Source organism: Panulirus ornatus, chromosome 7 (assembly GCF_036320965.1).
Source record: "Panulirus ornatus isolate Po-2019 chromosome 7, ASM3632096v1, whole genome shotgun sequence".
Classification (NCBI taxonomy): Eukaryota; Metazoa; Arthropoda; class Malacostraca; order Decapoda; family Palinuridae; genus Panulirus; species Panulirus ornatus.
Window position 1 is genome coordinate 14,003,527 of NC_092230.1, and position 14,275 is coordinate 14,017,801.

A 14,275-nucleotide genomic window follows, 5' to 3' on the forward strand; every position below is an offset into this window, starting at 1 on the left:
TTCCCTTAAACTATTCTGTCCCTCACAAAGATAATTTCTCATCCACAGTAACTCATCCATTTGCTTTCTTGACTATTATTTCTAATACATCACAAACTGCATTTCTCAGTGAGACCAGTCCGTAGTTCAAAGCCGGTTCTTAGTCTCTGAATGGTTGGGGATCTCTATACAGATATACATGAGAAGTAGCCAGCTTCAACTTAAGATGGAGAAATCCTAATGGATACACCCTGTTTAAGAAACAAAATGTTTTGCCACCCAAAAGCATTTGTTCTCTCAGATGCTTATAAGGATCTTTTCAGAGACAAAAAGAAAAAAAAGAATGAGAGGAGGAGGATACCTGATAATTAATAAAAGAAGATGAAAGGAGTAGGAAAAAACTAGTGCTTGAATATTATGAGCAAAGAAATGGCTATAATGATATAGATGAAGAATGCATCTTTAAGAAAGAAAGACCACATGCGCAGTCAACAGAACCATAATTCCAAATACCTACAACAGATATTATTAAATGGAAAGAGAAAAAAGGAGGCTGAATTAAATGCATCCCACTTCAAGGTACAATGAAGTGGCAGTGGGAAAAAAAAAGTAACCCAAGGTACATTGATGAAAATATACTAAAAGTATATTCAAAGCTATGACAAATATAATAAACAAAGATGGTAAAGTTGTCTTGAACCAATCATTTCTTACACTTTCAGTATAATCAACAATAATGATAGAGAATATCTTTGCAAGCAGCAAAATAAAGGATCCTTTCCATAAAATTACCTACTTCCCAGCAATGATTCCTTAACACACATTTAAAAGACATCTTATCATGTGTAAACCCTATATTAATTCAATGCCCCTCACCTCAAGCACATCAGCAACAGAGTCTGGTAGATTGAACTCTCTCACAACACGAAGTCGTACTTGTCTTCTCAGCATACGGCGGTCACCAAATAGGAGGGAAGCAGCTCTCTGGTACCCAGGAGAGGACACCAACTCTCTCTCACGCCGCACCATTGCCAGCACTGTCTCAGAGTCAGGTACTAGAGGGTAATTCATATGGAAGATACAGTTAATACACATCAAGAACAATCAAACAAGGATTACCATTACTTGTTGCATTTACCCATTCACGATCCTGATCTTAGTCCAATTCACTTTTCCTAACACTGCAAATAATTTAAATATTCAAAATTTTTGAAAAAGTCCATTTTACTGATACTATTCCAGTAAATAATTTTCTCTTCAGTAAGTTACTATTCTAACGCTTTCTAGTAAGAGAATGAAGAGATTTACATATGCAGTAGTGATACTTTGGGGTATATCCAACTCTGAATATAAAATCTGGAAAATTTTTCCAAAGGGAAAGATTAAATGTATTAATTTGCAATGTGTATGTATACATTTCTCTGCACAACCAAAGTTTATCCACTACACAGATTAATCATAATTCATAAAAAAACTAAAGGCACTGGTACTCCTATACTTCTTAAAGTCTTGTCAATTGAAAAAAAATTCAAATGTGGCCCATTTTTCAAATGAAGAACCTGCCTTTTGTAAGACAGAGCATGGGAGTCAAGAAAGCTGTGAGATATAGTGGCATTTCAGGTGATGTGCAACAATAATATATAAAGAGGCATGCAAAGAGCGAACACTAAAGTATTATCAGCAAAATGGGTAACTAACTACTTTGAAGTCCCAACAAAAAGATTTTACCACATGGCGAAGGTAGCATATAATGCAGGCCACAAACCTGTGTGTAAGCATTTGTATTTGTACGTATAAAGGTGTAACTTGAATGCATGAGCTAAACTTTTTCACCTGTTTCCTGAACATCCCCTATCTTTACAACATTAAGAACATCAACTAAACATTTCACAAGACCTCTTATGCATAAGATACAACTTCTATACTGAAGACAATGAATACTCACTTCTCAACTGACTTATGCTCACCTCTCACACACACACACACACACAAACAAAGAACAGCATCACCATACTTCTTGACCTGTGGTCCCATCCAGGGAACATGGCTTGCTTTCTGTAAACCATGTACATCATGAGATGAAAGCCTTATACGTGTGAATCCCCATCTCCAGGACTTTTCACACCTTCAGGAAGACTTTAAATCTCTGTAGCTGCCACTATTTACCATCTCCTTGCTCACACTATTCTAATCTTCCATTAGCCTTACACTAAACTAGTATTTCTTTTTACATACTTCTTGATCATGGCCTCTACCAACTCATGTATTAATGAAGAACTGTTTACTGTAATCATCATCCAGCTGATTTACAAACTTAAACAATATATAAGGTCCCATCTCACCATGAAGGTGGAAAACTATATAACCCTCAACCTTTCACTGTAGCCAAGCTCTCTTAACCCCTTCCATTCCACAGTCATGTTTTGTGGTACATGTGTACATCCTAACTAAAAACTATTATCATACAATGGCAGCAGACCATGGTACATGTGTACCATATTAGATGTCATCCTCTACTTAGGTAATTTCAATGTTCACCACAGGGAATGGTTGAATTCCTCACATACAAATGGTGGGGGACTGAAGCCCTCATGTTCTCCATTCTCACTGATCTAGAGTATATTAACTTCCACCCCACCCATATTCCTGACTGCAGTGACTATTCTCCTAATACCCTAGATCTGTTTTTCACTTCTAATCCTTCAAGCTGTAACTGCACAATCTCATCCCCCCAATTGGTTCATCTGTCCACATTCTCATAAATGTACCTATTCTAATGGCACCACCTAATCCAGCAGCTCCTTCTACATGTAATTATTGGCACCTCAATGAAGCTGACTGGAATAATTTGTTAAAATGTGGTAATGCTTCTGTCTCTTCTAAACACATAGCAGAGGTTATTGTTGTGGGAATGGGAATGTTTAGCCCTTCTTCCTCCAAGATGACCTCTTCTTCCAATACATGGTTTAACCATTCCTGTCCTGAGGCCATTCAGGGAAGGGGTCAGGCATACTGGGCTTGGAAAAACTCACCTCCTACAACTCCCATTCATCATTTATCACTGCTTATAATCATCTCAAGTACATTAACCATGAGGTAAGGTGTTCCTTTATTCAAAGGAAGTGGGACAGCCTCTCTTCGTCATCCACTGACAGGCCTTTTTAGTCTTTAGCTGAGGTCATCGCTAGCAACTTCTGTCGATCTACCTTTCCTTCACTTTTCTGTTCTGATGGTACTATAGCTGTCTCTTCCATTGTCAAAGCAACTCTCTTTGGTTCCCATTTCTCTTCTAATGCTACCTTGGATGACACTAATATTCCTTCACCATCTGATGCTCTTATTACTAATACTATGCCGATTCCATAATCTTTTTATGAATTGTCTGAAAAGCACTTCTTAATCTGAACACAAAGCATGGTTTATGGTCCTAATGGCATCCATTACCCTGTACTGAAAAATGTGCCTCTAAACTTGAACCTGGGCTTGCTGGTCTGTTCTGTTTCTGTTTAAAAACCAGAACTTGGAAGCATGTGTTCATACATCACATCTCTAAAGAGGGTGACCATTCTTACCCTTTAAACTATTGTGCTGTTGCTATGAAATCTACCATTTCCAAATTCTCTGAGTCCCTCCTCAACTCCCTTTTCATTAAACACCTTGAATCTGACAGTCCTCTCTGATCATCAGTGTGGCTTCCGTAAGGTGAGATCTGATAATGATAAACTTTTCTATCTTCTTAATGTCTGGTCATCATCCCGGAAAGGCTTTGGGGAATCCTATGCAGCTGCACATGACACATCCAAAGCTTTTGACAGAGTAAGGCATCAGAGTCCCATCTCTAAGCTCCTCTCAGCTTCCCTTCCTTGTATCTAGCTTCCTTTCTGGCCAATTTATCTCTGTAGTTGTTGACAGATCAGCCTCTCCCCCTTTCTCCATCAACAGCAGTGTCCCTAAAGGTTCCATCCAGTCTACTACACTTTTTCTCTTATATATCAATGACTTCCGTTCTTACACAAATAACCAAATGTACTCATACACTAATGACTAAACACAACATTCCTCCATATCCTTCAATTCTGCTCTTTCTTCTCTTACTAAATCTGCATCTTGTCTTGACACATCTTATTCAATAAAGTCAGAATTGGATAGTTTATCTCAGACAGGTAGATGGAATTTGGTTAAGTTCAATACCTCTAAGAACCAGTTTCTATCCATCTCTCTATCTAAGATTTCTCTAAAATTTCCTCTTTCCTTTGACAGTTCTGTAATTCCACTTGACTCAATGAACATACTAAAGTATTACTGAAAAATCCACTATATCTTGGAAAACCCATATTACAGAAATAGCTAAGTCTACAACCAAGAAACTGAAGTCCTGATTGAATGGTGATATTTCTTTTCTTCCCCAGTTTCTCAGGTTATACAAAGTATCAATCCTTCCCTGTATGTAGTACCCTTCTCACATCTGGGTTGGTTCTAGCTCTGCATCCTTACTCGACACATTTGAGTCGAAAGGGGTTCAACTTATAAACACTCCTCAGCTAACTTCAAAACTTGACCTGCTTGCCATAAGCTGCAGTGTTGGTTCACTTTCTCTCTTCTGTAGGTATCTGGTTTCTGCTACCAAGAGCTGGCTGTCTGTGTACCCCCACCACTAGCTAGACCACACAATACTCGGTAAGCTGCTGCATCATATGCCTCCTGTGTGGCTGTTGACAACTCAAGGGTGGGCCATTCTGATAGCTGTTTCTTTCCCTATGCCTTGAAGCTTTGGAACACTCTACCCTCTCACATCTTTCCCAATAACTATGACCTCACACATTTAAAAAGACAGGTGTTTCACTTCCTCCAAAATTTGTAAATACTATCCCTTTTCTCTTCTTTTTTGCCTTTCATTAACCTCTTTACATTCTAATCAAGGCTGGCCCTAATATGAGAGAGAGAGAGAGAGAGAGAGAGAGAGAGAGAGAGAGAGAGAGAGAGAGAGAGAGAGAGAGAGAGAGAGAGAGAGAGAGAGAGAGAGAGAGAGAGAGAGAGAGAGAGAGAGAGAGAGAGAGAGAGAGAGAGAGAGAGAGAGAGAGAGAGAGAGAGAGAGAGAGAGAGAGAGAGAGAGAGAGAGAGAGAGAGAGAGAGAGAGAGAGAGAGAGAGAGAGAGAGAGAGAGAGAGAGAGAGAGAGAGAGAGAGAGAGAGAGAGAGAGAGAGAGAGAGAGAGAGAGAGAGAGAGAGAGAGAGAGAGAGAGAGAGAGAGAGAGAGAGAGAGAGAGAGAGAGAGAGAGAGAGAGAGAGAGAGAGAGAGAGAGAGAGAGAGAGAGAGAGAGAGAGAGAGAGAGAGAGAGAGAGAGAGAGAGAGAGAGAGAGAGAGAGAGAGAGAGAGAGAGAGGAGAGAGAGAGAGAGAGAGAGAGAGAGAGAGAGAGAGAGAGAGAGAGAGAGAGAGAGAGAGAGAGAGAGAGAGAGAGAGAGAGAGAGAGAGAGAGAGAGAGAGAGAGAGAGAGAGAGAGAGAGAGAGAGAGAGAGAGAGAGAGAGAGAGAGAGGGGGGGGGGGGGGGGGGGTAATTATATTAACAGCTTGTTTGGATTTGTAATAGCCAAAATGCCTTATGCACACTGTTGCCCAATTTCCTCCTGCAAATGATCATAATGAAACAAACTTTTATACAACCATTCCACAAAATATTCATACCACTAACATTCAAAAGAGTAAGGACGTATCATTTGCCAAGCATATTCCTACACTTCTGCACACTTGAACCAATCACCACTATGCCTAAGTGTTCATCAAATACTTCTGCTAAAAGTGAGCTGTTTAAGACACTGAACTTACATTTGGGTCTAGCACTTCAACAGTTGCTCTCTGTTATGGCTTTAATGAAAGTCGTATCCTTACCGCAAAGAAACGCAAAAATATCTGGAAAGCCCTTTCTCAGCCATTTACTCCAAAGATGGCATCACATCTCAAGGCACTAACACATGTGAGGATGGAGAGTGCTATTCCATTTAACACTTGAAGATTCACAAAATAATGTTTTCCCAACCCTAAAAATTCAGGAATTTCAAAAGTAATGGAAAGGGTTTTTCTTTTTAAAATATCAAGGATCATGTGAACAGAAAGGATAAAACAAATATATCAGAGTAAGTTCAGCTCATGCCCAACTAAGTATTATAAATGTTATGTAATCATCCAGAACATTCTGCAACACAGCTACACTCATACACACTAAGTAACATTTCAAGGTAAAACTTTCTTAGAAATGCTATACACATGCATTAATATTCCTTTCACTAAACATATAAACTAGTAAAGGAAAAAGTAGATTCTTTCAACATTAACTGTACACAAGCAGGGAATTAAAAATAAAATAAAAAAAAATCACTTTCTGCTCTGTTAGTGCAAAATGAAAATTTTCAATTCTTTATAATTTTCTTTATCTTCCTCTTTGATAACTGGAGGGTCCAATTTGCAAATCTGTGCTACTGTGTGTTTCACTACTGACTAATCATCTGTTTTCAGGGATTAGTTGTAAAGGCAGAGTATGAAAGGGCAATGATCACCTGGTATGGCAGCTGCAACAACATCCACTGTAGATGATGGGGCATAGGATGGCTGGTGTGGAGCATTGTCCTCAACCATATATAGGGCATCAGGGATGTGGGACACATAGCACTGCAGCCGGACCACATCTACCCCACCAGCAGTCTGTTCATCCACTACCGACTGTCATAAAAGAAAAAAGTACTGTGAAGAGCATTTGAAGATGCTACATTTCCTTAATTAAATTTCATAGCATCAGAGTCATAAATATCAAATTCACGGTAAAACACAATCTTTAGTGACATTAATGAAAATTTTTTCTTTAATTTGACATGAGGATTCAGGACTAGTAATAAACATATTTGTAACATACAGTTCTCTCCCTATCTATAGTCACCTTTCCTATGTATTAGCAAGGTAGCAGAAGTTACAGACAAGCAAATGGCCTCATTTACTCACATCCACTCTCGTCATGTAATACTGCACCACAATCAGAGCCTCCTATCCACAATCAGGCCTCACAGATCTTTCTGTAGTTTTCCTCAACCACTTCATACACCCTGGTTCAGCCAACTGACAGTGCATCATTCCCTATACACCACTTCATCCTAACATGCTTAATGCCTTGGATGCCTTACCACCAACCTGCACGTTCAGGCCCCAAACATTCAAATCCTCTTTTCCTTGATACCTCCACTTCTGACCTGTTTGCCCTCTTAGTCATCTTCTTACTCATCCTCTCTATATGATCAGAACACTTTGGAACATCCTCTTCAACTCTCTCATACATACTCTTTATACTTCCACACCTCTATCTTAGCCTAACATTTCTCATTTGATCAACACTCCTAACTATCTATCTATGCCCATTCCTTCTGGGAACTACCATATGGGGTGGCTATAGAAAAAGAGCTTCCAGTACTGGTGAACTCCGATGCCACTTTCTTAGCCATTTAGTGCCTCATCCTTAACAGTCCACAAGCATAGAAGAACTCTAGTCTAGTGTTTCCATCCAGAGGCCCCTACCTAATGTAGATACTGCCTACTTCTACCTAATGCTCACACCTCCATGTTCCTGACTATCACTATTACCTAATGTTCCTCTAATGTTTCAATCTGTTACTTCTATCTATTGCTCCTACCATTTTGTCAAAAGGGTGGGTGGGCTAACAAACAGTGCTCACTGCAGGAATGTCTAGAGCTACTAAGAATGAGCTATGTGAGGCAAGTGCTGTCAGGTGTTAAGTTTGACAGAGAAAGTGGATGTTTGTGGACAAAATGCCAGCATTCCATGTGTGGGTGAGGTAGAAAGAAAAGACAGCTACCTGGTCAGAGGAGTGCAACCTGACAACCACTAATATGCTTACTCACTGTGCAGCTGTCATGGACCCTTCTGACACTCACATGGGTAATAATGGTAATATACCTCCATGGTTGGTGGCTGCCAACCATCAACCCTCCTTACACCAATACATCCACCCTTGTGTTTACTTTTCATCTAAGGCCCACGCCTCGCATCTACAGAACCCTGAAAGTACTAGTATACCAGCAAACATACTATACTAAACATACCAAGTCTTTAACCCAATGCAGACTTTAGACATAAATTCAAGGCTGGGAAACAACAGGCTATAGAGAATATCTACAGTCTGTAATTCATGTTCAAGTTTTAAATAGATAAATGAGTTTGAGGCACTGAAAGTTGCAAGACATTACTATCTCAAATAAATGCCAAGAAGCAGAGCTAGCCAGTTTTACCATGCATTCAGTTCCATTGTAGGAGTTATAACACTAAAACTAAGCCAGAAGGGAAAATGTAATGTACTGCATTATATTTGATAAAAAAAACTTAACCTGGTATTGATGAAGATCTACAAACTGATATAATGTAAAAAATAAAGGCTCTAAATCTTATTCTAAATCTTCTGTTCTAAGGGATGGAACTGAAGAAGAAGCCAAGCAAGGAGTGCTCCTCCTCCTCAAAGGCTCAGGCTGGGTTATGTAAATGTATGTGGATGTAACAAAGATGAGAGAAAGGAGAGATGGGTATATGTCAGAGGAAAGAAACTCAGATGTTCTGGCTTTGAGTGTAACAAAGTTCAAGGCGAAAGGGGAATAATGTTTTGAAAATGTCTTAAAGAGTAAATTCTAGGGTTGGTGAGAGGGCAAGAGAAAGGGTAGCACTACTACCAAAGCAGGAGTTTTGGGAGTGTGTGTCAGAGCATAAGGAAGTGAGCTACAGACTGATATGGCTGAAAATGAAAGTGGATGGAAAGATGGGTGATTATAAGTGCTTATGACTAAGATATTACTTTTAAAGTATAAAAGTGTTGCACAAATGGAATATACTGAAAAGGATGTGGTCAATGCAGACATCATACAGAAGTTTAATCCATAATAGATAACAGAAAATGTCCAAGAGATGAGGGCCCATGAATTGTCAAATTCCATCCCCATACAGTAAAAAGAGGTATGTACACACAATTAGTGGAGCCACAAATATGCTTACCATGGAAGAGTGAATAATATGGGATGCCCTAATAATGTCAAAAGTAAACAGTTTTCATGAATGCATTCATGCAGCAATTACAGGTCATAAAAAGATGACTGGCAAGTAGTTTGTTGGAAAGGGTGAGAAGAAGTACTTTCAGAGTGTCTAGGTGGTGGATGACTGGAATAAACAAAGTGATAAAAATGTGAATATCAGCAGGGTACAAAATTTTAAAATTATTACTTTTTTTATTATACTATGAATAATTTGAGTGAGTGCTCAAATTACAGAGGTATAAGTTTGTTGAGTATTCCTGGTAAATTATATGGGAGGGTACTGATTGAGAGGGTGAAGGCATGTACAGAGCATCAGATTGGGGAAGAGCAGTGTGGTTTCAGAAGTGGTAGAGGATGTGTGGATCAGGTGTTTGCTTTGAAGAATGTATGTGAGAAACACTTAGAAAAGCAAATGGATTTGTATGTAGCATTTATGGATCTGGAGAAGGCATATGATAGAGTTGATAGGGATGCTCTGTGGAAGGTATTAAGAGTATATGGTGTGGGAGGAAAGTTGTTAGAAGCAGTGAAAAGTTTTTATCGAGGATGTAAGGCATGTGTACATGTAGGAAGAGAGGAAAGTGATTGGTTCTCAGTGAATGTAGGTTTGCGGCAGGGGTGTGTGATGTCTCCATGGTTGTTTAATTTGTTTATGGATGGGGTTGTTAGGGAGGTGAATGCAAGAGTTTTGGAAAGAGGGGCAAGTATGAAGTCTGTTGGGGATGAGAGAGCTTGGGAAGTGAGTCAGTTGTTGTTCGCTGATGATACAGCGCTGGTGGCTGATTCATGTGAGAAACTGCAGAAGCTGGTGACTGAGTTTGGTAAAGTGTGTGAAAGAAGAAAGTTAAGAGTAAATGTGAATAAGAGCAAGGTAATTAGGTACAGTAGGGTTGAGGGTCAAGTCAATAGGGAGGTAAGTTTGAATGGAGAAAAACTGGAGGAAGTAAAGTGTTTTAGATATCTTGGAGTGGATCTGGCAGCGGATGGAACCATGGAAGCGGAAGTGGATCATAGGGTGGGGGAGGGGGCGAAAATCCTGGGAGCGTTGAAGAATGTGTGGAAGTCGAGAACATTATCTCGGAAAGCAAAAATGGGTATGTTTGAAGGAATAGTGGTTCCAACAATGTTGTATGGTTGCGAGGCGTGGGCTATGGATAGAGTTGTGCGCAGGAGGATGGATGTGCTGGAAATGAGATGTTTGAGGACAATGTGTGGTGTGAGGTGGTTTGATCGAGTGAGTAACGTAAGGGTAAGAGCGATGTGTGGAAATAAAAAGAGCATGGTTGAGAGAGCAGAAGAGGGTGTTTTGAAATGCTTTGGGCACATGGAGAGAATGAGTGAGGAAAGATTGACCAAGAGGATATATGTGTCGGAGGTGGAGGGAACGAGGAGAAGTGGGAGACCAAATTGGAGGTGGAAAGATGGAGTGAAAAAGATTTTGTGTGATCGGGGCCTGAACATGCAGGAGGGTGAAAGGAGGGCAAGGAATAGAGTGAATTGGATCGATGTGGTATACCGGGGTTGACGTGCTGTCAGTGGATTGAATCAGGACATGTGAAGCGTCTGGGGTAAACCATGGAAAGCTGTGTAGGTATGTATATTTGCGTGTGTGGACGTATGTATACACATGTGTATGGGGGTGGGTTGGGCCATTTCTTTCGTCTGTTTCCTTGCGCTACCTCGCAAACGCGGGAGACAGCGATAAAAAAAAATAATTTTCCAAAAGAAGGGACTGAGTAGGGGGCCACGTGAGGATATTCCCTCAGAGGCCCAGTCCTCTGTTCTTAATGCTACCTTGCTAATGCAGGAAATGGTGAATAGTTTGAAAGAAAAAGAAAGTATACTCCGTCGCAGTCTCCTTCGTTAATGAGGTAAGGCAAGGACACAGACAAAAGAATGGCCGAACTCATCCACATACACATGTATATACATAAACATCTACACACACACACACATATATATATATATACCTATGTATTTCAACGTATACATACATATACATACACAGATATATACATATATACACAGACATATACACATATATGCATGTATATATTCATACACGCTGCCTTCATCCATACCTGCCGTCACCCCGCGAGGTAGCGCTAGAAAAAGACAACAAAAGCCACATTCGTTCACACTTAGTCTCAAGTTGTCATGTGTAATGCACTGAAACCACAGCTCCCTTTCCACATCCAGGCCCCAAAAAACTTTCCAAACTTTACCCTAGACGCTTCACTTCCCCTGGTTTAATCCAGTGACAGCATGTCAACCCCGGTATACCACATCGTTCCAGTTCACTCTATTCCTTGCACGCCTTTCACCCTCCTGTACGTTCAGGCCCAAATTGCTCAAAAATCTTTTCACTCCATCCTTCCACCTCCAATTCGGTCTCCCACTTCTCCTCGTTCCCTCCACCTCTGACACATATATCCTCTTTGTCAATCTCTCCTCAATCAATCTCTCCATGTGAACAAACCATTTCAATACACCCTCTTCTGCTCTCTCAACCACACTTTCTATTACCACACATCTCTCTTATCCTTTCATTACTTACTCAATCAAACCACCTCACACCACATATCGTCCTCAAACATTTCATTTCTAACACATGCACCCTCCTCCGCACACCCTATCTATAGCCCATGCCTTACAACCATGTACCATTGTTGGAAACACTATTCATTCAAACATACCCAGTTTTCCTCTTCGAGATAACATTCTCGCCCTCCACACATTCTTCAAGACTCACAGAACCTTCACCCCCCACCCCCCCACCCCCTCTTACCCTGAGATTCACTTCCACTTCCATGGTTCCATCCACTGCCAAATTCACTCCTAGATATCTACAACACTTCACTTCTTCCAGTTTTTCTCCATTCATACTTAACTACCAATTTACTTGTCCCTCAACCCTAATGTACCTAATAACCTTGCTCTTATTCATATTTACTCTCAACTTTCTTCTTTCACACACTTTACCAAACTCACTCACCAGCTTCTGCAGTTTCTCACACAAATCAGCCACCAGCACTGTATCATCAACAAACAGCAACTGACTCACTTCCCAAGCTCTCTCATCCCCAACAGATTGCATACTTGCCTCTCTTTCCATATTTCTGGCATTCACCTCCCTAACAACCCCATCCATAAACAAATTAAACAACCATGGAGACATCAAGGACCCCTGCCACAATCCAACATTCACTGAGAACCAATCACTTTCCTTTCTTCCTACACATACACATGCCTTACATCCTCGATAAAAACTTTTCACTGCTTCTAACAACGTTCCTCCCACACCATATACTCTTAATACCTTCCACAGAGCATCTCTATCAACTCTATCATATGCCTTCTTCAGATCCATAAATTAGTGAGAGGACAAGAGCAAGGGAAGGAGTAGCACTACTCCTGAAACAGGAGTGGTGGGAGTATGTGATAGAGTGTAAGAAAGTAAACTCTAGATTGATATGGGTAAAACTGAAAGTTGATGGCAAGAGATGGGTGATTATTGGTGCATATGCACCTGGGCATGAGAAGAAAGATCATGAGAGGCAAGTGTTTTGGGAGCAGCTGAATGAGTGTGTTAAGTGGTTTTGATGCACGAGTCCAGGTTATAGTGATGGGTGATTTGAATGCAAAGGAGAGTAATGTGGCAGCTGAGGGAATAATTGGTATACATGGGGGGTACAGTGTTGTAAATGGAAATGGTGAAGAGCTTGTAGATTTATGTGGTGAAAAAGAACTGTTGATAGGGAATTCATGGTTCAAAAAGACATTTATACATAAGTATACATATGTAAGTAGGAGAGATGGCCAGAGAACGTTATTGGATTACATGTTAATTGATAGGTGCACAAAAGAGAGACTTTTGGATGTTAATGTGCAGAGAGGTGCAACGGGAGGGATGTCTGATCATTATCTTAGGGAGGCAAAGGTGAAGATTTGTAGAGGTTTTCAGAAAGGAAGAGAGAATTTTGGGGTGAAGAGAGTGGTGAGAGTAAATGAGCGTGGGAAGGAGACGTGTGAGGAAGTACCAGGAGAGACTGAGTACAAAATGGAAAAAGGTGAGAACAAAGGAGGTAAGGGGAGTGGGTGAGGAATGGGATGTATTTAAGGAAACAGTGATGGCTTGCGCAAAAGATGCTTGTGGTATGAGAAGCGTGGGAGGTGGGCAGATAAGAAAGGGTAGTGGGTGGTGTGACGAAGAAGTAAGATTATTAGTGAAAGAGAAGAGAGAGGCATTTGGACGATTTTTGCAGGGAAATAATGCAAATGAGTGGGAGATGTATAACAGAAAGAGGCAAGAGGTCAAGAGAAAGGTGCAACAGGTGAAACAGAGGTCAAATGAGAGTTGGGGTGAGAGAGTATCATTAAATTTTAGGGAGAATAAAGAGATGTTTTGGAAGGAGGTAAATAAAGTGCATAATACAAGGGAACAAATGGGAACTTCAGTGAAGGGGGCTAATGGGGAGGTGATAACAAGTAGTGGTGATGTGAGAAGGAGATGGAGTGAGTATTTTGAAGGTTTGTTAAATGTGCTTGATGATAGTGTGGCAGATATAGGGTGTTTTCATCAAGGTGGTGTGCAAAGTGAGAGGGTTAGGGAGGATGATTTGGTAAACAGAGAAGAGGAAGTAAAAACTTTGCAGAAGATGAAAGCCGGAAAGGCAGCAGGTTTGGATGGCATTGCAGCGAAATTTATTAAAAAACGGGGTGAATGTATTGTTGACTGGTTGGTAAGGTTATTTAATGTATGTATAATTCATGGTGAGGTGCCTGAGGATTGGCAGAATGCTTGTATAGTGCCATTGTACAAAGGCAAAGGGGACAAAGGTGAGTGTTCAAATTACAGAGGTATAAGCTTGTTGAGTATTCCTGGGAAATTATATGGAAGGGTATTGATTGAGAGGGTGAAGGCATGTACAGAACATCAGATTGGGGAAGAGCAGTGTGGTTTCAGAAGTGGTTGAGGATGTGTGGATCAGGTGTTTGCTTTGAAGAATGTATGTGAGAAATACCTAGAAAAGCAAATGGATTTGTATGTAGCATTTATAGATCTGGAGAAGGCATATGATAAGAGTTGATAGAGATGCTCTGTGGAAAGTATTAAGAATATATGGTAAGGGAGGCAAGTTGTTAGAAGCAGTGAAAAGTTTTTATCGAGATTGTAAGGCATGTGTACGTGTAGGAAAAGAGGAAAGTGATTGGTTCT

At 40.4% G+C, this 14,275-nt stretch overlaps 1 protein-coding gene across 1 annotated transcript in view; it reads right to left on the bottom strand.

Moving 5' to 3' along the window:
• Positions 1–14,275, bottom strand: part of LOC139749422 (BTB/POZ domain-containing protein 7) — a 409,317-nt gene that overhangs the window by 13,619 nt on the left and 381,423 nt on the right. Inside the window, exons 11-12 of the mRNA XM_071663268.1 lie at positions 6,531–6,693; positions 856–1,034 (exon numbers count right to left, since the gene is read on the bottom strand). Coding sequence (XP_071519369.1) covers positions 856–1,034; positions 6,531–6,693 — 342 coding nt within the window. The remainder of the gene's footprint in view (positions 1–855; positions 1,035–6,530; positions 6,694–14,275) is intronic.